General features: G+C 43.6%; 1 protein-coding gene across 6 annotated transcripts in view; it reads right to left on the bottom strand.

Annotated features, from left to right (window-relative positions):
* madd (MAP-kinase activating death domain) overlaps window positions 1-27,348 on the bottom strand; it is a 275,897-nt gene that overhangs the window by 87,974 nt on the left and 160,575 nt on the right. For all 6 annotated transcript variants that reach the window (XM_072272112.1, XM_072272113.1, XM_072272114.1 and 3 more), the window contains 3 exons: window positions 26,063-26,164; window positions 1,099-1,201; window positions 593-779 (listed from right to left, as the gene is read on the bottom strand). In XM_072272112.1, coding sequence (XP_072128213.1) covers window positions 593-779; window positions 1,099-1,201; window positions 26,063-26,164 — 392 coding nt within the window. The remainder of the gene's footprint in view (window positions 1-592; window positions 780-1,098; window positions 1,202-26,062; window positions 26,165-27,348) is intronic.

Genomic DNA, 27,348 nt, shown 5'->3' with positions numbered 1-27,348 from the left:
ATTGAATGAAGTTGGGAACTTACCATGAAGGTAATATCTGCAATACACAAAGTGACAAGGATAGTGCAACTACTGTGATACTGCACTTTCTATCTGACCAAAACCACATGGAAGAGTGACTGTGAAGGGGTTACATGAGTAGAATAGTAATCCAAAATTCAAATCTCACCACCGGACCTGTGCGACCTCAGTTAATCTGCAGGTTTTTGGAGCAACTATTAATCTTGGTTACAATGACTACAACTATGCACATCATAAAAAAAACACCATTTGGTTCACTGATGTCTTTCAGCAGGCATCCTGTCATCGTTGCACAGTGTGCCCTCTACCAACTCCAAACCCACCCAATGCAGTTGATGCCACTATATCCCCTAAACAACCTTGTGAACCACACAGCTGCATTTTTTATTACTGGGAATTAAACTGGACTGGGAGAGGGATTTGAGAAAGCCATCAAAGTGGGACAGGGTGGGGGAGGTGGTGTGGAGAAGAAAAAATGGTGAGGGGAACAGATACCAGCTTAAGTTCATCAAGAAGTGGCACAAAATCCAGAGCGCGGCATACCATACGAAACTGTGAAACAACCTCTTACCACATCCTTGAGGATATCCAGTCGGGCATCCTCCTCAGACTGGATCGTCCTGTTGAGCTTGCTGAGGGCAAACACACGAAGCTGCTCATTTTCCAGGAGTCGCCGAACCTTTTTCATGTTTAACCAGCCAACACCCTGACCATCCAGTACATTCTGCACCAGCTCCTTCAGGAACTGCTGGTTCTCACTGCAACACCAATAGTTCATGGGTCAGCACCTTGAAACAGCTGACACAACATCCTTTGTCAAAGTTGCTCTGGACATACCACACCACAGCTGTTGCTCTCCCTTCCTTGCCCCTCTCCCCACCCCCTGCTGCCCACCCATCAATTCCCGTTTCCACTCTCCCGCTGTGAAGGATCCATCATTCACCCTCCCTAACTGAGTGAGGTTTGCCGTTCTCCCTCTCCCACCATGTCCTGCCGATTATTCACCCTCTCTCCTCCTTGGTTGTTCCCCTTCTCCTACCATGGGTTACCAGTGTTTGACCCTCTCCCTCTCTGTACCTGCTGTTGTTCGCTCTGCCCTGTGGTGATGGGGACTCCCTCTTCACAGTCGGGCTGTGTTTTATGACAGACGATTTCTGATCAACCAGTGCTCGCCTGGTACCTGAATGAGTGAAGCAACAGTGTCAGGGAATGGTTGCTGTCATCATAGGGGATGCAAACACATACAAACTCTGAAAAGTATATGAAAATGGTGTGGAGCTACAAGTCAGACTGGGATACGAGTGCTGCAATCATACACAGACTTGGCGGAGGTCGGGATGGAATGCTCGTTTAGAATGAGGTACATGTGATGATAGAAAGGGGAGGGGATCCCGGGGAGGTGGGGAAGCTGGGAGAGGGCCCAGGTGGAGGCAGACCTGGCAAGGAAGGGGAGGGGTGAGAGGAGCCCAGGGGGAATGGGAGGATACTTGGGGGTAGAAAAGAGGGACAGAGAAGAGGGGCCTGGGGGGCGTGGGGAAGAAAAGGGGAGATGAGTGGAAATACAGAAGAGGTATCCAGGAAGGCTATGACAAGTAACAGTGTATATGAGAAGTGAGTGTGGAGGGCTGCTTTGCAGGGAGTTAGGAGTTGGGATGGGGTGGGCAGGACAGTTGTTGGTAGGTATGGGCAGGATCAGCTGGTTACAGTGTCCATGCCTAGGGTAAGATGCTGGCAGTGACTGCGGAGGACAGGGAAGTGAGTACCTCTGAATGAGGGGACTGAGTATGGGCAGTGAGGAGAGATGGTGCCCGGGAATAGGCATGCTGTCTGTAGGAAGGCTGTAGTAGTATGCTAGGAGCACTGGAGCATCAGGGCATGACGAGCAGGAAAATGAGAGAGCAAGAGAGATCGCAGCAAGGTCAAAGGTGGGAGAGGCTTTGGGGCACGGCTGTCGTTTTGAGTCTATGGGAAGGAGGGAGTGAGGGAGCTGTGGATCCTGGATAAGGGGAACTCCCTGTATTTATCCCAAAGTGACAGAGATTTATAGCAGAATGCAGAGGTTGGACAAGTGGAGGTTGCAAGTTCCATCAAGTGAGTCCTCTGACAGACAGATGTGCTGGGAGGCTTTCTGCTTCTGCCATCCTTAATGTGCTGCATCCCTCTTCCAGCGTTCTCCCCCTATCCCACAGAGAAATCCCTTAGCTCCTTTTGCATCACCCCAAAGCAGATAAGAAGAAATAGTAAATCAGCGAAGCAATTCTTTTGTCCAGCCTTATCACAAAGTTATGACAGGAGACAGACTAACTGGGTGAAGACAGAATGTCATTTTTCATGAAGTGGACAAGGGTATGCTGATCTCATACACAATTGCTTGGGAAAGGAAAACCTCCAATTCTATTTGTCAAGTGCATGTTAAAGTCCAGGAGCAGTGGCTTGAAGTTGGCGGGACAGATATTTTGATGGGAAAGCAGGGGTGCAGAGCAAGGGAAAGGCGAAGACCACAACAGACCACTGTGAAAGCAAAATCTGAAGGGCAGGGGCACGTAGCTCAGAATACAGGCCTGGGAAAGGGATAAGCAGGTGACCCAGGAGCAATGGGCAACTGGGTGAGGTACTGGGAGCTAAGGACAAGGCAAAGGAAGGTGGGAGCAAAGCTTTTGCCTTCATCACATGCAAAAACGAGGCATCATGATGAACTGCGCGTGAGAAGCACACTGTCACTGACAGCACTATGAGTGAGCTGAGATGGGGAACGTCTATTGCCCAATGGATGGGGAGGGCAGGTCAAGAGCTACAAACAGCCCAATGAGGGAAGCAGAGCATTCTGGGAAAGAGTATGACAGCCCATGCAAGAGACCCACCTTCACTACCTACTCCAGCTTCGGTTATAATCTCCATTATAGTATTTAGCCCAAATACTGGACACAAAATTACAGTTAGTGCTCATTCAGCAAACAAGAGTAAAAGAAATCAATCCAACACATGAGCAAGTCAGTCCAACAGTATTCCAGGGGTCAGCACAGAGGACAGTACTGGCTTCCTGAGGTAGACTGCTCCTTACTCCAACAACTGTGCTGAGATCACACAAAGTGTCACAGCTCCAGATCCCAATGCTCAGTGTCTCATCCAGCCAGGCAGTCAGGAACTAGAGAACTGCTGAGCAAGCTGACAAATGTTGGGAAAAGCGATGCTTTCAAATGATACTTTAATCAAAAGATATTTCAGTCTAAGGTTTATACAGCATCACTCTCAACTTGCAATTCAAGGCAAGGGGAAGAGGATCAAACTTGCTGTTCTTCCCCCCATCTCCCCATCTTCGCAACCTGTTACTGACCTACTAAACAGCCCACTGGAATACTGATTAGGCAGAACTCAATAAATGCAAAGCACAACTGAGCAAAGAGCAGAGACACAACCAGTCACCAAGACAACAAAATAATGACTTCTCTCAACAGACTTATTTATCAGAAACACAGGGGTGGAAAGTTCAGATAGAAAAGCAGATGACAGTAGGGTGCAGGCAGAGCAGCAGCAAAGGACTAGAGAAACAAATGGACAAAGCATAAGCAGAGGCAGTGTGGGCAACATGCAGTGAACAGGAGGGAAATTACATTCGGCAACTGCACGGAGCGGAGTAGATTCAGTGTTCAGCTCACAGCAAGTGTATGCCTTCCCAAGGGTGGACAAGGAGTGACCACTGCACTCTGATAGGACAATGCAGAGGAGTGGGAGGGAGGAGGCATGGCACCCGAGGAAAAAATGTATAGACAGCAAGGACAGAGCATGACTGTCTTGGAGACAGCTGTGTTGGAGTGGCCTCAGTGATGGCAATGGGGCATGCTATGCTGCGGGATGTGTAGGGACCTGTTGAAGGGACAATATTGATGGAGGAGCCATGACTGAAGGGAGTACTGGGAGCACAGTGGTTAATTCATAATGGATTGGAGTTTAAATTCAAGTAATTCAATAACTAGAAACCACAGCTGAGAGTAACAAGGACCATTAAACTAGAGGACTGTCACAGAAATGTGGCAAATGTTCAGGGGAGCCCAGTGGTGATGGAAAATTGGCAAGAGATACAGCTTTGATACTAAGATTGAAGGTATACTGGACAGCAAGAAAGACTATCAAAGCTTGCAGCAGGATCTGGACCAGCTGGAAAAATGGCTGAAGTGAGGTGTTGTACTTTGGTAAAACCAACCAGGGTAGTTCTTACACAGTGACTGGTCGGGCACTGAGGAGTGTGGAAGAACAGACAGATCGGGGAATACAGATTCATCACTCCTTGAAAGCGGTGTCACAGGTATATAGGTATGTAAAGAAAGCTTTTGGACTTCATAACTCTGCCATAGTTGGATGCATCAGCAAGGCAGATGAGGCTGAGTACAGGGCTACGGTAGGAAACTTTGTCACATGGTGTGAGCAGAATTATCTGCAGCTTAATGTGAAAAAGACTAAGGAGCTGGTGGTAGACCTGAGGAGAGCTAAGGTACTGGTGACCCCTGTTTCTAACCAGGGGGTCAGTGTGGACATGGTGGAGGATTACAGATATCTGGGGATACGAATTGACAATAAACTGGACTGGTCAAAGAACACTGAGGCTGTCTACAAGAAGGGTCAGAGCCGTCTCTATTTCCTGAGGAGACTGAGGTCCTTTAACATCTGCCGGACGATGCTGAGGATGTTCTACGAGTCTGTGGTGGCCAGTGCTATCATGTTTGTTGTTGTGTGCTGGGGCAGCAGGCTGAGGGTAGCAGACACCCACAGAATCAACAAACTCATTCGTAAGGCCAGTGATGTTGTGGGGATGGAACTGGACTCTCTGACGGTGGTGTCTGAAAAGAGGATGCTGTCTACGTTGCATGCCATCTTGGACAATGTCTCCCATCCACTACATAATGTACTGGGTGGGCACAGGAGTACATTCAGCCAGAGACTCATTCCACCGAGATGCAACAAAGAGTGTCATAGGAAGTCATTCCTGCCTGTGGCCATCAAACTTTACAACTCCTCCCTTGGAGGGTCAGACACCCTGAGCCAATAGGCTGGTCCTGGACTTATTTCACAGTTTACAGGCATAATTTACATATTACTATTTAACTATTTACGGTTTTATTACTATTTATCATTTATGGTGCAACTGTAATGAAAACCAATTTCCCCCGGGATCAATAAAGTATGACTATGACTATATTACTGTACTGAGTACAGTAGTTGGGATATTATATTGAAATTGTATAAGACATTAGTGAAGCCTGATTTGGAGTACTGCCTGCAGCTTTGGTTACCTACCTACAGAGAAGATGTAAATAAGATTGAAAGAGTGCAGACAAAATTTACAAGGATGTTTTTGGGACTTGAGGACATGAGTTATAGGAAAGGTTGAGTAGATTAGAACTATATTCCCTAGAAGATTGAGAGGAGATTTGATAAAGGTAAACAACATTATGAGGGGTATAGATAAGGTAAATGCAAGCAGGCTTTTTCCGCTGAGGTTGGTGAGATGACAACTAGAGGCCATTGGTTAAGGGTGAAAGATGAAATGTTTAACGGGAACTTCTTCATTTAAAGGGTGGTGAGAGTGTGGAACGATCTGTTAGCACAAGTGGTGGATGCGGGTTCAATTTCAGCATTTAAGAGAAATTTGGATAGGTACATGGATGGAAGTTGTATGGAGTGCTATGGCCCAGGTGCAGGTCGATGGGACTAGACAGATTAATGGCTTGGTACGGACTAGATGAGCAAAGGGCCCACTTCTGTGCTGTAGTGTTTGATGATTCGAAGTCCTCAGGCCAAACAGGATATACCCCAATTATTATGGGAACCAGGGAAGAGATTGCTGCCCCGTTGCCAATGATCATTGCATTCTCATTGCCCACAGTACTACGAAATGCTTGCAGGGTGGCAAATGTTATTTGTTTTATTTTAAAGAAAGGGAGTAGGGATAACCCTGGGAATTATATACCAGTGAGTCTTAATTCAGAGGTGGGCAAATTATTGGAGAAGACTTTTAGAGACAGGATTTATCAATATTTAGAGAAGCATAAAACATGGTTGCTGGAGGGGTGTGATTGGCAACTAAATATTCCAGGATTTCGTTGCTTCAGGTGTGATAGAATAGGAGGGGCAAGAGGGGGAGGTGTTGCATTACTTGTCAGAGAAAATATAACAGCGGTGCTCTGGCAGGATAGATTAGTGGACTCGTTTAGGGAGGCTATTTGGGTGGAATTAAGGAATAGGAAAGGTGTTGTGACGCTTATAGGGGTGATTATAGACCACCTAATGGGGACCGAGAACTGGAGGAGCAAACTTGTAAGGAGATAGCGGATGTTTGTAGTAAGCACAAGGCTGTGATTGTGGGAGATTTTAATTTTCCACACACAGACTGGGAAGCCCATTCTGTAAAAAGGCTGGATGTTTGGAGTTTGTCAAATGTGTGCAAGATAGCTTTTTGGAGCAATACATAGAGGTACCAACTAGAGAAGGGGCAGTGTTGGATCTCCTGTTAGGGAATGAGATAGGGCAGGTGACGGAGGTATGTGTTGGGGAGCACTTCGGGTCCAGTGATCACAATACCATTAGTTTCGATATAATTATGGAGAAGGTTAGGACTGGACCTAGGATTGAGATTTTCGATTGGAGAAAGGGTAACTTTGAGGAGATGTGAAAGGATTTAGGAGAAGTAGGATTGGGACAATATTTTTTATGGGAAGGATGTAATACAGAAATGGAGGTCATTTAAAGGTGAAATTTTGAGGGGGCAGGATCTTTATGTTCCTGTTTGGTTGAAAGGAAAGTTTAAAAGTTTGAGAGAGCCATGGTTTTCAAGGGATATAGGAAACTTGGTTCAGAAAAAGAGAGGAATCTTCAATAAATATCGGCAGCTTGGAGTAAATGAGGTGCTCAAAGAATATAAAGAATGTTAAGAAAGGAATTAGAAAAGCTAAACGAAGATACGAGGCTGCTTTGGCAAGTAAGGTGAAATTAATTCCAAAGAGTTTCTACGGTTATGTTAATGGCAAAAGGATAGTGAGGAATAAAATTGGTCCCTTAGAAAATCAGAGTGGACGGCTATGTGCGGAGCCAAAAAAGATGGTGGAGATTTTGAACAATTTCTTTTCTTCGGTATTCACTAAGGAGAAGGATATTGAATTCTGTAAGGTAAAGGAAACAAGAAGGGTAGTTATGGAAAGTATGACGATTAAAGAAGAGGAAGTACTGGCGCTTTTAAGGAATATAAAAATGGATAAGTCTCCGGGTCCGGACAAGATATTCCCTAGGACCTTGAGGGAAGTTAGTGTGGAAATAGCAGGGGCACTGACAGAAATATTTCAAATGTCATTAGAAACGGGGATGGTGCCGGAGGATTGGCGTATTGCTCATGTGGTTCCATTGTTTAAAAAGGGTTCTGAGAGTAAACCTAGCAACTATCGGCCTGTGAGTTTGACGTCAGTGGTGGGTAAATTGATGGAAAGTACTCTTAGAGGTGGTATATATAATTATCTGGATAGAAAGAGTCTAATTAGGAACAGTCAACATGGATTTGTGCGTGGAAGGTCATGTTTGACAAATCTTATTGAATTTTTTTGATGAGGTTACTAAGAAAATTGACGAGGGTAAAGTGGTGCATGTTGTCTATAAGAACTTCAGTAAGGCCTTTGACAAGGTTCCACATGGAAGGTTAGTTAGGAAGGTTCAATCGTTAGGCATTAATATCGAAGTAGTAAAATGGATTCAGCAGTGGCTGGATGGGAGACACCAGAGAGTCATGGTGGATAACTGTGTGTCAGATTGGAGGAGGGCCTGTAGCGGTGTGCAGTGTTGTTTGTCATATATATTAATGATCTGGATGATGGGCTGGTGAATTGGATTAGTAAGTATGCAGATGATACTAAGATAGGTGGCATTGTGGATAATGAAGTAGGTTTTCAAAGCTTGCAGAGAGATTTAGGCGAGTTAGAACGATGGCAGATGGAGCTTAATGCTGAAAAATGTGAGCTGCTACATTTTGGAAGGACTAATCAAACTAGGAAATACATGGTAAATGGCAGGGTATTGAAGAATGCTGTAGAACAGAGGAATCTAGGAATAGTGGTGCATAGGTTCCTTGAAGGTGGAATCTCATGTGGATAGGGTGGTGAAGAAAGCTTTTGGTATGCTGGCCTTTATTAACCAGAGCATTGAGTATAGGAGTTAGGATGTAATGTTGAAATTGTAAAAGGCATTGGTAAGGCGAAATTTGGAGTATTGTGTACAGTTCTGGTCACCGAATTATAGGAAAGATGAAAATAAAATTGAGAGAGTACAGAGGAGGTTTACTAAAATGATGCCTGGGTTTCATCTCCTAAGTTACAGAGAAGGGTTGAACAGGTTAGGTCTTTATTCTTTGGAGCGTAGAAGGTTGAGGGGGGACTTGATAGAGGTGTTTAAAATTATGAAGGGGATTGATAGAGTTGAAGTGGATAGGCTTTTTCCATTGAGAATGGGGGAGATTCAAACAAGAGGACATGAATTGAGAGTTAAAGGGCAAAAGTTTAGGGGTAACATGAGGGGGAACTTCTTTACTCAGAGAGTGGTAGCTGTGTGGAACGTGCTTCCAGCGGAAGTGGTTGAGGCGGGTTTGATGTTGTTGTTTAAAGTTGAATTGGATGGATATATGGACAGGAAAGGAATGGAGGGTAATGGGCTGAGTGCAGGTCAGTGGGACTAGGTGTGAGTGGGAGTTCGGCACGGACTAGAAGGGCCGAGATGGCCTGTTTCTGTGATGTAGTTGTTATATGTTTTATGGTTACAAAGTCTGATAGGGATAGTCAGCATGGCTTTGTGCATGGTAAGTCATGTCTAACCAATCCTATTATGTTTTTCGGACAGGTTACAAGAAAGTTGTTGAAAAGGCAGTGAATGTTGTCTACATGGGCTTTAGCAAGACCTTGGACAAGGTCTTCCATGAAAGGCTGGTGAAGAGCCTGACTGAACTCTTTGAGGATGTGACGAAGTACATTGATGAAGGCAGAACAGTGGATGTGGTGGATATGGATTTTAGTAAAGCATTTGTTAAGGTTAAGCATGGTAGACATTCAAAAAGTCATGAAGGCATGGAATCTAGGGAAACTTGGCTGTGTGCATAGAATTGGCTTGTCTACAGAAGGCAGAGGGCTATAGTAGATGAAGAATATTCTGCCTGGTGGTTGGTAACCAGTGGGGTTCTGTAGGGATTGGATCTGGGACCCCTGCTCTTTGTGATTTTTATAATTGACTTGGATGAGGATTTGGAAGGGTGGGTTGGTAAGTTTGTAAATAATACAAAAGTTGGTGGAGGTGTGGATAGTGTGAAGGATTGTTGTAGGTTGCAACAGGATATTGACAGGATGCAGAGCTGAGCTGAGAAGTGACAGATAGAATTCAACCAGGAAAAGTGTGAAGTGATGAATTTTCGAAGGTTGATTTTGAAGGCAGAATACAGGGTCAAAGGCAGGATTCTTAGCAGTGTGGAGGAACAGAGGGATCTTAGGGTCCACGTCTATACTTCTCTCAAAGTTGCTGCACCAGCTGATAGGGTTGTTAAGAAGGCGTATGGTGTGCTGGCCTTCATTAGTCGGGGGTTGATTTCAAGAGCCATAAGGCAATGTTGCAACTCTTTATAAGAATGGTTAGAGAACACTTGGAATATTGTGTTTAGTTCTTTTTCCCAGGGTGGAAATGGCAAATACAAGGAGGCATAATAATAAGACATTTGGAGGGTTGTCAAAATAAGTTTACACAGAGAGTTGGGTGTGTGGAACACTCTGCTAGAAGTGGTGGTAGAGGCAAATACACTAGGAGCATTTAAACAAACTCTTAGATAGGCACATGGATGATAGAAAAATGAAGGGTTATGTAGAAGGGAAGGGTTAGATTGATCTTAAGAGTAGGTTAAAAGGTTGGTGCCACATTACAGGCCGAAGGGCCTATTGTTCTATGCTCAAGATCTCCCCATTTCTTTCTGCTCCATTTATAGATGACCATGCTGATCTTCAAGAGGACCAATTTTATCTGTATATCCAAATCACTAATAAGGATTACAAAACCCTCCCAATGCTGATTCCCCCCCCCCCGTTGCTCACCCACCTTAACACAAAAATAACCTGTTTAATTCCTGTCTTCTCCCTGTTACTCAATTTTCACAATCTACATTACTGTATTACCCCAAAGGCATGCAATCTAAAACTGTAGAACAACCAACAGCAGGCAAAAGTTTAGGGGTAACATGAGGGGGAACTTCTTTACTCAGAGAGTGGTAGCTGTGTGGAACGAGCTTCCAGCAGAAGTGGTAGAGGCAGGTTCGATATTGTCATTTAAAGTAAAATTGGATAGCTATATTGCCAGGAAAGGAATGGAGGGATATGGGCTGAGTGCAAGTCCGTGGGACTAGGTGAGAGTAAGCGTTCGGCACAGACTAGAAGGGCCGAGATGGCCTGTTTCTGTGCTGTATCTGTAAAATGGTTATGTTTCAATTAAATATGTAATTACACTCAGTGAAGCAGTAGTTTGTTTGTTTTTTATATCTTTTTAACTATTTCCATGAAACTTCAGCTAATTGGGTAACCGTTTAATTGGGCCAAAGTGCACTGGTCCCACTTAACTTAAATTCACTGTAAGTCATGATGATGTGTGGCTTGGAGCAGCTTCAAAGGGTTGGTGTCCGCTCGTTTTTGCTGCTCTTGTCCTAGCAGATCATTTTGGTGGATTTAGAAAGTGCTGTCCAAGGAGTCTGGGTGAGTTCTGCAGTGCATCCTATAGATGGTAAAGAAAATTACTGCTACTGTGTCAGTGGTGGAGTGAGTGAGAGGCTGCAGATGGCGTGCCCACGAAACAGGTTGCTATGTCTTGTGGGGTTTAGTTCTTCAGTGTTGTTGGAGCTGTAGTCATCCAGGCAAGCGCAGTGTGTTCTATCACACTCCAGACCTGAGCTGTATAATCTATATCCTGCTTAAGTTATTCATAGCACCAATTTCACGTCAACTACTGACCTACTAATCATTTTTCATATATTCACATCCATGTCATTAATATATAAAAAAAATCACAAATCTCAAAGGTTCCAGTCCTTGCAGTACATCACTGGTCAGACTTCTAATTAAAGAAGCATTCCTCCCATGGCACCCTCTGCTTTCATCACTAAACTCATTTTGGATCTAATTTTCAAGCTTACCAAGGATCTCATTTGCACTAACCTCCTGGACTAGCAGTCCATGTGCAATGTTGTCCTAGGCCTTTCTAAAATCCATAAAGAACATCTATTGTCTTCATTATTCTTCTGAAGTACCTCTTTAAAAATCCAAATTAGTGAAACAAGATTTCTTATCCACAAAACCAAGCTATCTCAAATCCCTGCCTTTCCCAGTGTAAATAAATCTTGTTCCTCAGTTTTCCCACTGCAGATGTAAAAGTTCACAGGCCTGTAATTACCTGCCTTATCTCTGCTACCCTTATTGAATAAAGTACAACAGTAGCTATGTCCCCATCTATGACTATTAAATATGCAAAATAATTTCCATCACAGCTCGAGCAACTTCCATACTGCCACATGCAGCCCTGAAGATTTACCCACCATTATGTACTCCAAGACATAAAACACCTCCTTTTCTTCAAGACTGATTTTTCAGAATATCAGCACGTACACTATCAGCTCACTATATTCTATGTCTTTCTCCTTGGTGAGTACTTTCAGCTGCAATTCTAAGCAACTCACAACTACAATCCCAGTTTACATTAGGATAATTAAACCCTATAACTATCCCGTATTTCTTTGCATTTTTTGTCAGTTGCCTGCATATTGGTTAATCGACGTCTTTCCTACTATCGATGATGTAACATATACTCACCATGAAATGTCATCTCGACTTTTCTTAATTTCAACCCCTCTGCGTGATCTCTCTCCAGGACTGTAATGTTCTTAGAGTCAGAGTAATAGCGCACAGAAAGAGGTCCTTCAGCCCATCAGGGAACTATCTGTACTACTTCCATTTCCCAACACTTGGTCTGTAGTCTTCATCCTGATACATACTAGACCACAAGACATAGGAGCAGAATTGGGACATTTAACCCATTGAGTCTCCTCCATCATTTCATCATGGCTAACCCATTTTCCCTCTCAGTCCTATCTCCTGCCTTCTCCCTGTAACCATTCATGATCTAGCTAATCAAGAATCTATCAAACTCTGCCTTAAATATACTCAATGACTTGGCCTCCACAGCTGCCTATGGCAATGAATACCATAGATTCACTCTCCGGCTAAAGAAATACCCCCTTATTTTCATTCTAAAAAGATGTCCCTCTATTCTGAGGCTGCCTCGTCTGATCTTAAACTCCACCACCATAGGCAACATCTTCTCCGCATCCACTCTATCAAGGCCTTTCAATATTTGATAGGTTTCAATGAGCTCACCCCTTATTCTTCTGAACTCCAGTGAGTAGAGGCCCAGAGCTATCAGACATTCCTCGTATGCCAAGCCTTTCATCCTGGAATCATTTTCACAAACTTCCTTTGAACCCCCTCCAGTCAGCATATACGTTCTTTGATAAGCAGTCCAAAACTGTTCACGATACTTCAAGTGAGGCCTCACTAGTGCCTTATAAGGCATCAATATTACATCCTTGCTTATATATTTTAGTCCTCGAAAGTAATGCTAACATTGCATTTGCCTTCTTCATAACTGACTCAACCTGCACGAGAAATCCCAAGAGTTCACTTGCACCTCAAATTTTTGAATTTTCTCTTCATTTAGAAAATATACTACACCTTTATTTCTTCTATCAAAGTGCATGACCATAAATTTCCCAACACTGTATTTCATCTGCAACTTCTTTGCCCATTCTCATAATCTATGCAAGTTGTTCTGTAGCCTCTCTGCTTCCTCAAAACTTGCTGCAAATTTGGCAACAAAGCCATCATTCCTTCATCCCAATCACTGACATATAATGTAAAAAGAATCAGTCCCAACACAGACCCCTGAGGAATAACACTAAACACCAGCAGCCAGTCAGAAAAGACCTTTATTCTCAGTCTTTGCCCCCTGCCAATCAGCCACTGCTTTATCCATGCCTGAATCTTTCCTATAATATCATGGGCTCTTAACATATGAAGCAGCCTCATGTGTGGTACCTTATCAAAGGCGTTCTGAAAATCCAAGTACACGTCCACCAATTCTACTCCGTCTTTCCTGCTTGTTATTTCTTCAAAGAATTTCAACAGATTTGTCAGGCAAGATTTTCCCTTGGGGAAACCATGCTAACTAGGGCCTATTTTAAAATGTGCCTCTAAGTACCCCAAAATCCCATCCTTAACAACCAACTCCAACATCTTCCCAACCACAGAGATCAGACTAACTGGCCTGGCCTGCTGCATTCACCAGCAACTTTGATGTGTGTTGCTTGAATTTCCAGCATCTGCAGAATTCCTGTTGATGGCCTGTAATTTCCTTTCTTCTGCCTCTCTCCCTTCTTGAAAAGTGGAGTGACAGTTGCATATTTCCAGTCCTCTGAAACTATGTCTGAATCCATTGATTCTTGAAAGATCATTACTAATGCTTCACAATCTCTTCAGCCATTTCTTTCACAACCCCGGGTGTACACCATCTGGTCTAGGTGATTTATCTACCTTCAGATCTTTCACTTTCCCAAGAACCTTCCCCCAGAAATGGCAACTTCATATATTTCTGCCCCCTGATATTCTTGAACTTCCAGCACAACACTAGTCTCTTCCACAGTGAAGACAGACGCAAAATACTCATTCAGTTCGTCAACCATTTCCTTGTCCTCCATTATTACCTCTACAGCAGCATTTTCCAGTGGTCTGATATTTACTCTCACCTCTCTTTTACACCTATATATCTGAAGAAAATTTTGGTATCCTCTTTAATATTATTGGATAGCTAACTTTTGTATTTTATCTTTTCCTTATTTATGACCTTTTTTTAACTTGCCTTCTGTTGGTTTTCAAAAGCTTCCCAATCCTCTAGCTTCCCACTAATTATTGCTCCATTATATGCCCTCTCTTTGGCTTTTTTTGTTGGCTTTGATTTCTCTTGTCACCTATGGTTGTGTCATCCTGCCTTCAGAATATATTTTACTCTTTCGGATGTATATATTCTGTGCCTTCTGAATTGCTTCCAGAAATTCCATCCTTTGATGCTCTGTTGTCATCACTGCTGGTGTTCCTTTTCGAACAATTTTGGCCAGTTCCTCTCTCGTGTCTCAGTAATTATCTTTTCTCCACTGTAATACTGATACATCTGACTTTAGCTTCCTCTTCTCCTCAAATTACAGGGCAAATTCTATCCCTGTCCCCTAAGGCCCCCTTTACCTTAAGCTCTCAAGTCAATTCTGGTTCATTGTACAACACCCAATTCAGAATAGCTGATCCCCCAGTGAGCCATTGAGCATATCTACAAGGAGCACTACCACAAGAAAGCAACACCAGAAAGACCCCACCAGCTCGGCCATGCTGTCTTCTTGCTGCTGACATCCAGAAGCAGGTACATGAGGCATACATTCACAAATTGTCACTACCTTTCAGCCATCAGGCTCTTAAACAAGTGAGGACATCTTCACTCACCTATGGACTCACTTTCAAGAACTCTAAACCTCATGTTCTCAGTATTATTTATTGACTTATTTATTTGGATCTGTCTTCACTAGGAAAGACACAAACAATCTCCCAGATATAATAATGGCCAGAGGACCTAGGGTAACAGAGAAACTGAAGGAAATTCGCATCAGTCACAAAATGGTGTTGGGTAAACTGATGGGACTGAAGATTGATAAATCCCCAGGGCCTGATGGTCTGCATCCCAGGGTACTTAAGGAGGTGGCTCTAGAAATCGTGGACGCATTGGTAATCATTTTCCAATGTGCTATAGATTCAGGATCAGTTCCTGCGGATTGGAGGATAGCTAATGTTATCCCACCTTTTAAGAAAGGAGGGAGAGAGAAAACAGGCAATTATAGACCAGTTAGTCTGACATCTGTGGTGGGGAAGATGCTGGAATCAATTATAAAAGACGTAATAGCAGTTTATTTGGTTAGCAGTGGCAGGACAGGTCCGAGTCAGCATGGATTTACGGAGGGGAAGTCATGCTTGACAAGTCTTCTGGAATTTTTTGAGAATGTGACTATGAAAATGGACATGGGAAAGCCAGTGGATGTAGTGTACCTGGACTTTCAGAAAGCCTTTGATAAGGTCCCACAGAGGAGATTAGTGTGCAAAATTAGAGCAAATGGTATTGGGGGTAGGGTACTGACATGGATAGAAAATTGGTTGGCAGACAGGAAACAAAGAGGATTGATGGGGTCCTTTTCAGAATGGCAGGCAGTTACTAGTGGGGTACCGCAAGGCTCGATGCTGGGACCGCAGCTATTTACAATATACATTAATGATTTAGATGAAGGGATTAAAAGTAACATTAGCAAATTTGCAGATGACACAAAGTTGGGTGGCAGTGTGAAATGTGAGGAGGATGTTATGAGAATGCAGGGTGACTTGGACAGATTGGGTGAGTGGGCAGATGCATGACAGATGCAGTTCAATGTAGATAAATGTGAGGTTATCCACTATGGTGGGAAAAACAGGAAGGCAAATTACTACCTGAATGGTGTCAAGTTAGGAAAAGGGGAAGTACGAGATCTAGGTGTCCTTGTTCATCAGTCACTGAAAATAAGCATGGAGGTACAGCAGGCAGTGAAGAAAGCCAATGGCATGCTGGCCTTCATAGCAAGGGGAATTGAGTATAGGAGCAAAGAGGTCCTTCTGCAGCTGTACAGGGCCCTGGTGAGACCACACCTGGAATAGTATGTACAGTTTTGGTCTCCAAATTTGAGGAAGGACATTCTAGCTATTGAGGGAGTGCAGCGTAGGTTCACGAGGTTAATTCCCGGGATGGCGGGACTGTCATATGTTGAAAGATTGGAGCGACTGGGCTTGTATACACTGGAATTTAGAAGGATGAGAGGGGATCTGATTGAAACATATAAGATTATTAAGGGATTGGACAAGCTAGAGGCAGGAAACATGTTCCCGATGTTGGGGGAGTCCAGAACCAGAGGCCACAGTTTAAGAAGAAGAGGTAGACAATTTAGAATGGAGTTGAGGAAAAACTTTTTCACACAGAGGGTTGTGGTTCTGTGGAATGCTCTGCCTCAGAAGGCAGTGGAGGCCAATTTTCTGGATTCTTTCAAAAAAGAGTTAGATAGAGCTCTTAAAGATAGCGGAGTGAAGGCAGGAGGAGGGTACTGATTGTGGATGATCAGCCATGATCACAGTTAATGGTGGTGCTGGCTCGAAGGGCTGAATGGCCTACTCCTGCACCTATTGTCTATTTATTGTCATTATTTTTTTCAGTGTCTTCTTTTCTATTTTAATTGTCAGTCGTGTGTGGTTTTTCACTGATTGTTATTTCTTTATACTACTTTGAATGCCTGCACCAAAATAAATCTCAGGGTAGTATATGATGACATGTACATCCTTTGACAATAGTTACTTTGAATTATTAAATGGTTAGTGTCTCAGGCTCCACCATTCACTTGAATCGCATGTTCCAGATCCTAACCACCCTCTGGGTGAAAAAAATTGTTCCTCAGATCCCCCTTTTCCCCTTATCCTCAATCTATACCCTCGAGTTTTTGACATCTGCTATCTGTTATCTGATAATATGACAAGTTTCCTACTATCCTCTCCATCTATGCTCCTGATAATTTTGTACACCTCCAATCAGCTCCCTCTACTACATCAGCTTCCTCTACTCCAATAAAAACAAGCACAGCCTATCTGATCTCTGCTCATAAATGAAAGGCACCAGCCTTGGAAATTTCATCTGCAAACTCTGAAGTCCAATTAAGTCACAGAATATAGAACAGTACAGCAGAGAGATAGGACAAGCCAATCAGCTCACTCTGTACTGACCAGGATGCCGAACAAACTCATCCCATCTGTTTACACATGATCCATGGCCCTTCATTCCCTGCCTGTTCATGTACCTGTAAATGCCTTGAAACTGTTTCTGTCATATCTGCATTTACTTCTACTCTGGCAGAACATTCCTGACACGTACCACTGCTTTTTTTAAAAAAACCTTACCTTGCAAATCTGCTTTAAACATTTCTCCTCTGACTTAAAAACTATGCCCTCGTATCTTTGCATGATCACCATGAAGGAGAAGAACTATCTACACTTCTCCTGACTTTATACACACCTCTTAGCCTCCAGAAAGAAACAATCCAACAGTGTCCCATCTCTCCTTAAGCTAATACTCTTCAATCCAGGCAACATCCCCATGAACCTCTTCCACACCCTCTCCAAGCCGCCACATCCTTCCTGTAATGCAGCATCCAGAACTGCACATAATACTCCAGATGTCACCTAACCAAACTTCTATACAACTACAACATGACTTCCTCAATTTTATCTCAACACCCTGACTGGTGAAGCTAAGTATGCCATCACCTATCCACTGGTGTTGGTACTTTCAGGGAACTATAGACTTGCACCTTAAGATCTCTGTACATTAATGCTCCTAAGGTCCTGCAATTAACTGCATATTTGATCTTCAAAAAAAACGCTTCACACTTGTCTAGGTTAAGCTCTCTGCACTACTTCTTGTCCCAAATTTACACTGATCTATATTCTGCTGTATCCTTCAATCTTCCTCACTATCCACAACTCATCCAATTTCATGTAGTATATAAATCACCTACATTTTCATCCAGATTATTTGTACATATCAGCAGCAGAGGCCCCAGCACTGACCCTCGTGGAACACCTCTGGTCATAAACTTCCAGCTGAAGAAAACACCCTACACCACTACATTCTGCCTTCTGTGACCAGACCGATTCTGTATCCAACTTACCAAAACATTGTGGATGCCATGTGACTTCTCTTTCTAGGCCAGCCTGTAATGAGGGACGTTATCAATTTTTTTTTTTTACGAAAATCCACGTAGACAACATCCAACTGCCCTACACTCATTAGTCATTTTCCTCACCTCTCAAAAAAAAATCAAATTTATGAGATAGCCTTGCTGACCATTTGTAATAAGCTTGTGCATTTCCACTAATTTCCCCACCATTTGCGGAACGATTGCCAGCCTGTAATTTCTTAAAAGAACACCATTAGTTGTCCTCTAATCTCTGGTATTCTGTATGTGACTAAGGGAGGATACAAAGATTTTAGTTGAGGCCCCAGTAATCTCTTCCCTTGCCTTCCTTAGTATCCTGGGGTAGGTCTATCAGGCCTCTGAGACCAAACTACCTTACCATTTTTCAACACTACCTCCTTAATATCAACACACCCTTCCCGGATCTCACCACCATTCATGTCCTTCTCCTTGGTGAATACTGATGTAGAGTACTCATTTAGGGTCTTGTCACTGGAGTCAACCTTTTACCCTTTCTTCTAAGGTGAAAGCAAGTTCATCCTTTGTCCTTGAGTGGAACTACCTGTCCCCCAACTAACTTTTTTTTAATATACATATAAAATGCCTTTGGATTCTCCTTAATCCTACTTGCCAAGGACATTTTATGGCCCCCTTTATCCCCTGTAATTCCTCAAGTTCTTTCCTGTTTCATGTATGTTCCTTGTGTCTTGTTTGATTTCAGCTGCATAAACTATACATACACTTCCTTCTTTCTGACAATATTTCTTGTCATCTAAGTTTCCCAAGCCTTGCCATCTTTGTCTTTCATCCTCACAGGAGTAGACTGGTTCTGAACTCTATTCAGCTGGTTTTTAAAGGGCTCCTGCATCATATGTGGATTTACCCTCTAACAGTTCAGCTCCTGCCTAATACTACCGAAATCAGCCTTCCCCAAATTTAGCATTTTCATCCAAGGACTATTCTTATCCTTACCCACAGCTAACTTAAAATGTCTGTAATATGATCACAGTTTCCAAAATACACCCTCACTGAACTTTTAATGACCTGGCCATGCTCAATTCCAGGTCAAGTACATCCCCTTCCCTTGATGGAGTACCTACATAATGTTTCAAGAAAAACTCCTGCTTTCCTGGATACATCTAAATCTTGCCTGTCTTGGCTCCTAGCAATAATACCCTTCCTATATTGTGCTGACCATGCTGCACATAGCTCTCCAGCTGTAGCTTGATTAGTTTTATTTAGACATAACATTATCTTTCTATTCTTTCTCTATGCCCTGGCTGTTGAAAGCTGGTATGCCATTCATCTCCTTCACCATCCTTCTACCTGAGCTTGTCCACCCACTCTACTACTAGCCAGAATGAGGAGATGGTTCCACTTGTCTCATCATCTACCCAAAAACATCAACGTACATTCATCAGACCTTCCATTTTCTCTGCTGCCTTCCATTCTTTTCAGCACTCCAAAGAGACCAAACTTTCTATTAGTCAGTGATCTGCTATTCCATCTCCACAATTACTTCCCTTCCTATGGCACTCTCCAAAGCACACCATTCATCTCACCTTTTTCCACCAACCAAGCACCCAAAAAATACCTCCAGGTGAAGCGAAGTTTCACTTGTACACCTTCCAATTTATTACAATGGATTCAGTGCCTACAATGCAGAAGACTCTGACCTCTACTATTTGGACTCCTATACTGCACCTACAATAGTCAATATGAAGTGAAGGAACAGAACCTTGTCTTCCAACTGGGTATATTACATCCCTCGGATCAATAATGAATTTAACTTCGTAAACACGAGGAATTCTGCAGATGCTGGAAATTCAAGCAACACACATCAAAGTTGCTGGTGAATGCAGTAGGCCAGGCAGCATCTCTAGGAAGAGGTACAGTCGACATTTTGGGCCGAGACCCTTCGTCAGGACTAACTGAAGGAAGAGCTAGTAAGAGATTTGAAAGTGGGAGGGGGAGGGGGAAGGGGAGATCCAAAATGATAGGAGAAGACAGGAGGGGGAGGGATGGAGCCAAGAGCTGGACAGGTGATTGGCAAAAGGGATATGAGAGGATCATGGGACAGGAGGCCCAGGGAGAAGGAAAGGGGGGGGGGAACCCAGAGGATGGGCAAGGGGTATAGTCAGAGGGACAGAGGGAGAAAAAGGAGAGAGAGAGAAAAAGAATGTGTGTATATAAATAATTAACGGATGGGGTACGAGGAGGAGGTGGGGCATTAGCGGAAGTTAGAGAACGCGATGTTCATGCCATCAGGTTGGAGGCTACCCAGATGGAATATAAGGTGTTGTTCCTCCAACCTGAGTGTGGCTTCATCTTTACAGTAGAGGAGGCCGTGGATAGACATATCAGAATGGGAATGGGATGTGGAATTAAAATGTGTGGCCACTGGGAGATCCTGCTTTCTCTGGTGGACAGAGCGTAGGTGTTCAGCAAAACGATCTCCCAGTCTGCGTCGGGTCTCGCCAATATATAGAAGGGCACATCGGGAGCACCAGACACAGTACATCACCCCAGTCGACTCACAGGTGAAGTGTCGCCTCGCCTGGAAGGACTGTCTGGGGCCCTGCATGGCGGTAAGGGAGGAAGTGTAAGGGCATGTGTAGCACTTGTTCCCCTTACAAGGATAAGTGCCAGGAGGGAGATCAGTGGGGAGGGATGGGGGGGGGGGGAACGAATGGACAAGGGAGTCGCGTAGGGAGCGATCCCTGCGGAAAGCAGAGAGAGGGATGGAGGGAAAGATGTGCTTAGTGGTGGGATCCCGTTGGAGGTGGCGGAAGTTACGGAGAATAATACATTGGACCCGGAGGCTGGTGGGGTGGTAGGTGAGGACCGGGGAACCCTATTCCTACTGGGGTGACGGGAGGATGGAGTGAGAGCAGATGTGCGTGAAATGGGGGAGATGCATTTGAGAGCAGAGTTGATGGTGGAGGAAGGGAAGCCCCTTTCTTTAAAAAAAGGAGGACATCTCCCTCCTCCTGGAATGAAAAGCCTCATCCTGAGAGCAGATGCGGTGGAGACGGAGGAATTGCGAGAAGGGGATGGCATTTTTGCAAGAGACAGGGTGAGAAGAGGAATAGTCCAGATAGTTGTGAGAGTCAGTAGGCTTATAGTAGACACAGTAGATGAGCTGTCTCCAGAGATAGAGACAGAAAGATCTAGAAAGGGGAGGGAGGTGTCGGAAATGGACCAGGTAAACTTGAGGGCAGGTTGAAAGTTGGAGGCAAAGTTAATGAAGTCAACGAGCTCAGCATGCGTGCAGGATGCAGCGCCAATGCAGTCGTCAATGTAGCGAAGGAAAGGTGGGGGACAGATACCAGAATAGGTTTGGAACATATATCATTCCACAAAGCCAACAAAGACAGGCCAACAAAAAGACCCATACGGGCGCCCATGGCTACAACTTTAGTTTGAAGGAAGTGGGAGGAGCCAAAGGAGAAATTATTAAGAGTAAGGACTAATTCCGCTAGACAGAGCAGAGGGGAACTAATTAGGTCTGGAATACAAAAAGAAGCGGAGAGCTTTGAGACCTCCCTGATGGGGGATAACTTTTTAACTTTTTCAGGCTGGCATCCATTTTTCTCTCCCTCCAAAAAGAGGATGCTAAGTGCTGCTTCATAAAGTTATTTCAATTTTGTCTCTGTGTCAATCTATTCAAACTCCTAGATTTAAAGTAATTGTCACTTGATAACTTTGGCCTGCATCCAATTACGTACATACCCTTTGTTTTCTTCACCACCTTAAGCAATATAGAAGGCATTAGTTTTCTCAGAATTCCAGTTCTGATGGTGGGTATTTAACCTGGAACATCACCTGTTTTCCTCCTCTCTGATGCTATTTAACCTTCCATCATTCTCTATTTCTTTATTAGAGCCTCCTGGTACCTGACCAGTTTTAAAAGAGATGGCAGTGGAGGTAATGGATGCTCACATTATCTCCCAAAACTGGAGAAAATTACCACAGATTTAAGGGTGAGAGAGAAAATAGAGAACCTACTTTCCTGCCAGTAATAGTTGTGCCAATGATACAACTTCAGATGGTGACAAGGTGGCATGCAGGAGCCAGACAGATCAGCTGGTTGAGTGGTGTTGCAGCAACAATCTTGCACTCAATGATTGTAAGACCAAAAAACTGATTGTGGACTTCAGAAAGGGTAAGATGTGGGAACACACACCAGTCCTCAAAGGGTTTACAGTTCTTATTATGCATTATGTACTGCTCCCACATGATGCAAATTTCACGACATATTCCAGTGATATTGAACCTGTTTGTGATTCTATAACCGGAAAAATGGAGGAATCCATAACAAAATGGACATTTAGAAAAGTAACAAATCAGAATGAGGAGAGTCAACAAGAGATAGGAAAGTCGTGGCTAAACCCAGCAGAGAAGAGGGCACCAGTGGATATGGTGTTTTGCATTTTCCGAAGTACAGTAATTTGATAATGTCGCCATGGAAATGTGGGTAATACACTACTATAGACTACGAAATGGTTACCAAAGAGGAATAAACTAGTCTTTCTCCGGCTGGGTGTCTATGACTAATGATTAGTGCTTGGGCCCCAAGTCCTCACAGTTTATATCAACAATATGGCTGAGGGGACTAAGTTCGCTGATCACACAAAATTAAGTGAGACTGTGGGAAGTGGTGAGGATTAAATAAGCTTTTAGGGGATATACTGAATGAATGGACACCAGCCCTTGAGCCACATATCTATCTTTTGATCTTATTGACCATGTGCCTAACTACACATGGCTCTGGTGATATTACCTTTGCAGTTCTGCCTCTTAGTTTGGCCAGTAGCAGCTCACATTCCTCAGCGGAATCTCTTTGGTCCTATCTATATCCAATTCCCAAGGACAAAGACAAAAGAATCTTTCTTCTTGTGTTACTCATTCAGCAGTATCTTCAGCCCTGATACTGTTTTCAGGATTCTCATGCTCAGCTACAGAAAACTATATTTGTCTCCCAAACTGTGCAGAACCGTATTACTACATCTTACTTCCCCAATCTGAATGGCCCCTGTACCACAACCCATACCCCTGCAGACTCTGTCCACACAGGATGCACCACCTTCAGAATTCCCCACACCTGACTAAGTGATTGACTGTTATGTACCCCTAGGGGTCATATTTTTTTTTAATGGGGGGGCAGAGAGAGAGAGAGAGAGAGATTCAACACAAGCACCTTTTTATTAAGAGAGACAGAGGGGCGAAGTCTGCTTTGAGATGGTGTTATGGTTTCTCTGCAGCGTGTTTACACTTTTGCAAGGACACTGCCAGCTTCTGTGTTCCTACCGAGAGAGAAGGGAGGAGCTGCTTGATGGACAGTTGGTGTTCAGCATGCTGAGATAAATAGAAGGTCAGTTGATAGACTCACAGACACATGGTTTTAGACACTGGATGAGCTTTGTGTGCCCACAGAAAGTTGGATGTTTGGAGGATCGGTCAGGTGAATCGATCAGTGGCTCTCGCAGTGTGAAAGAGGGGTGACCGGTGGGGAGCTCTTTGTGTGTCCAACCCTCGCCTGGGTAGATAATTCCACCACAGAAGAATGGCCTCCTTTTTTGTGGTCACATTCGGTGACTTTAAAGGAAGAGAAGAGGGGAGAGGAAGGTTTGAAACAGAGAAACCTAGTGACAAAGAGGTCACTGTCAGAACTCTCTTCTCTGGTGAGGGGAGTACCTTTGTGAATACCACTTGTGTGTTACCCTTGTTTGGGTGTGGTAGTTCACTGAAGAAAGGCACCCCTGTGGCAAATCACTGTTGGAGTTATTTCATATGTCATGGAACTGGATAGGTGGCTATCACAGTTGTGTGTTTGGGGTAACCTTGTATGGAAACTACCTGTGTGTGATAATCCTTGCCTGGGTTGGTAGTTTTACCACTTGAAGACGGTACCTCAGAGACAGATAATCCATACGTGGATTCTGTTGGAGTATCCTGTGGCTACCACTTTGGGATGACCCGTAGCTGAACTCGGGTGTGGTACCACTTGCGTTGGAAGGATATTCGTTGAAGATCACTGTCGGTGATATTTCGTGTGTGGAGTGGGACAACTTTGGAAATAAAACCTACTGCTATTGTTATTTTGTATTGCTGTCATGGAATCTGTGGAATATCGACATAATTGCCTTCTCTTGACATTTACCCTGGATTACAAATATCTCTCTTTCTCCATCACTACTGAACTAAATACCACGAACTGAACTGAACTTTACTCATCACCTTAAGACTGTATCCATTTACCCCTCAGCTTGAAGAAGCTTGGTTTCTCTATTTCCACACTTATATACATATAATCTTTGCTAACCTGTTTAATATATCTGACTTTATATTACCGTATTGCATAGTTACTAATAAATAGTATTAGTTAATAGCAATACCAGATTCCAAAGTGTTTTCTATTTCTGCTGGTTCTTTAACCCGGCACGGGGTACGTGACATTGACAAACTTAATTGAATTTTTTGGTAAGGTAACAAAGACAAATGAAGTTGGCACAGCAAGGCAGGGGCGAGGGGAATGTGTGGGGCTGGTAAAGGGAAGCAAGGTAAGTAAAGGAAAGGAGTGGAGACATTGAGATTAAGTACCTAAGAGGATGCATAATGTCGACTATTCCTGCAACTAGCCAAGTTCACTCAAACCCCAGCCAGATCACAGCACAGAACTGATTAATGAACCATGAACTCAGCACATTTCCACTATCTTGCCCATGGCTGTGCTTAGTAAGCAATAGGATATACATAGCACTGGTTCATCATTAGGAGAAATGTCTTTTGAAGAAAAACTGATTGGAATAGACCCGTATCCTGTAGAAGTGATGAAACTGCCTTACAAAATGGCATGTAATATTCCCAAGGCGCGGCAGGATAGATGCTTGAAGGCAACATTTGTTTCGAGACTCTACAACTAAGGTCAACTATTTAAACTGAAGAGCAAAAAACTGTCTTAGCATTGAGGTGAAGTTTTTTGAAATTTTCTACATCAGAGAGCTATTGGACGTTAAACCATAATTATATTCAAAGTTGATGGCAATACATTTTTGGGCACTTCAGAAAAAAAACAAGTAATGAAAGTTAGGGTTGATGTAAATCATTCAAGCATTATCTTATTGAATAGTGTTGCAAGCTTAAGGGACTGGTTAATGTACTCCTATTCCTGCCTTTTGCTTTGAAACACCAGGATGAAAAAATCATATGGGTCCAATGAAATAGCTGTTATCATCTGCCATTTTGTTATGTGAACAGGTGTCAATTAGAACTAGAATCCTATTCCTTTGCTAAAATTGCTTGGTGACTGAGCCAACCGTGCTGGTTATTCAATTTGGTGACTCCTCCTCTATTCGAGTTCACACACACACACACACACACACACACACACACACACACACACACACACACACACACACACACACACACACACACACACACACACACACTGACTAAGCACAGTAGGTGGCAAGAAACCAAGTAACCTGCACTGAGATATGATGAATAGTGAAAGCAGGCAAGGGCATGTACACACAATGGGATGTGCAGAAAGATATGTAAAAGGAAGGGGAAGCTCAAGTTCAAACCATCTGTGAAAGGAATGAGTGGTTTCAAACTTTACCTGATGCTTTGGTTTGTGATACACAGATTGTCCTACAATCCTCAGACAGACAGCTCAATATGATAGCACCTGTATAGCACCTTCAGAGGAGAATGATCATGGTATGCCTCTCAGGGAAACTTTCAGACAAAAGCTCCGCAGGGATGATAATTGAAAGCTTTGTCAAGAGGCAGGCTTTAAAGTGCAGTTTAGAAGATGAGGAGAGAGGGAGTGGTTTGGAGAAAGAATGGCACTAAAGGCAAAAAGTGAGTGACAGCAGTGGTGTGCAAAGGCCAGATTTGGAAAAGTGCTGATTATCTCAGGAAGTTGTAAGGCTAGGGGAGATTATAGTGATTGCAAAGACAAACCTACTAATGAATTTCAAAACATGAATGACCAAGTGCAGAACCCAGGGATTCTTGAACACAAGGTAACAGCAGCCTGCAACCAAGTGTGTGTGCTTCAGCAACTCCATATCTGAAAAGCATTCACAGGTCAAGTCTCTGAAAGGATAGACAGGTCTCTACCTTTGAGGCTGGGGAACGGTGTGCTCTTGTCTCGCCCTGCTTTGCTTGGTAATGCCAGGTTCGACAGACTGAAGCTGCTGCCACGACTCTTATAGATGTTACCTGCAAGTTGAGGGCATAGAGTGAACATATACCATGTCAACACACCATGTTATCAGCTTTCATTATACATACAACATTAAACACATCACCAAACTAAATACAAACCTGTCACAGATTAAATAAACAGTGGCCATTCAACTGCCCAAAAACAGCTGGCATATGGTTCCAGCACAACATCTGTAATATCCTATGGTTCAGGACCTAGTGTAACCCTCACTATACTGCTTCAAGTCTGAGTGAAGCCAAGGTTCTGGGTTCTGATTCCACATTTAGGATATAACCCTAGTACAGTGTCTGAGACAAAGGAGGATTCGGATAAGGGAAATCATCATTGTCAAAACCGTAGAGCCATATGAGGAATGAGTGGACCATGTGACCAGAAAAATCACAGTAAACTTTAAACTTTGGATCTGAAATAGACTTGACAAATAGCAGGAAAAATATAATCAGCATTCAGGAGAAATCCAGTGTTCTGTTCTGAATCTGCCTGTGTCTGTGTTTGTGAGATATCATAAGCAGTCACTTGTTTATGGAGAATGAGTGTGAAAAGAGAGCAAGGCCTTTCAGAACTTTCTGGTGGGCTTCAGATATCTTGGCAAAGGCCCATAAAAAGAAGCTAAGTTTAAGCAGAGTGGCCATTGTGTATATGGACAGGGTTAGAGTGGGGAGCTTGAGGCCAGCAAGAAGAGGTGGAGACCAAGGTAAGTTTTTTTCTTACTTTGTCTATTAGCGTCTAGCTAGAGCAGTGGGAATGAATCCAGGGTAGGTGGTGTGTTCTTACTGCCAGTTGTGGAGGATCTGGAAGACATCTCGTCTCTCTGATAACTACATCACATGAAGCGCATCCAGCTGCAGCTCCTTCTGAACCATGTTAGGAAGCTGGAGCTGCAGCTGAATAACCTATGGCTCATACAGGAGAATGAGGTGATAAGAGCTACAGGATGGTAGCTACACCCAAGTTGCAGGAGGCAAGTAGCTGGGTGACTGTCAGGAGAGGGAAAGGGAATAGGCATACAGCACAGAATATCCTTGTGGCCTTTCTCCTCGATAATAGGTATACTGCTTTGTATAGTGTTGGGGATCGGGTGTACAACCTACCAGGGGAAAGCTGCAGTGACCAGGTATGAGTCTGGTTCTGAGGCTCAAAAGAAAAGGGGAGAGAACAAGAGAACAATGGTGATACA

Source organism: Mobula birostris, chromosome 11 (genome assembly GCF_030028105.1).
Source record: "Mobula birostris isolate sMobBir1 chromosome 11, sMobBir1.hap1, whole genome shotgun sequence".
Lineage (NCBI taxonomy): Eukaryota > Metazoa > Chordata > Chondrichthyes > Myliobatiformes > Myliobatidae > Mobula > Mobula birostris.
Note: the sequence above shows the minus strand (reverse complement) of the source record. Positions and strands in the feature narration are given on the sequence as shown.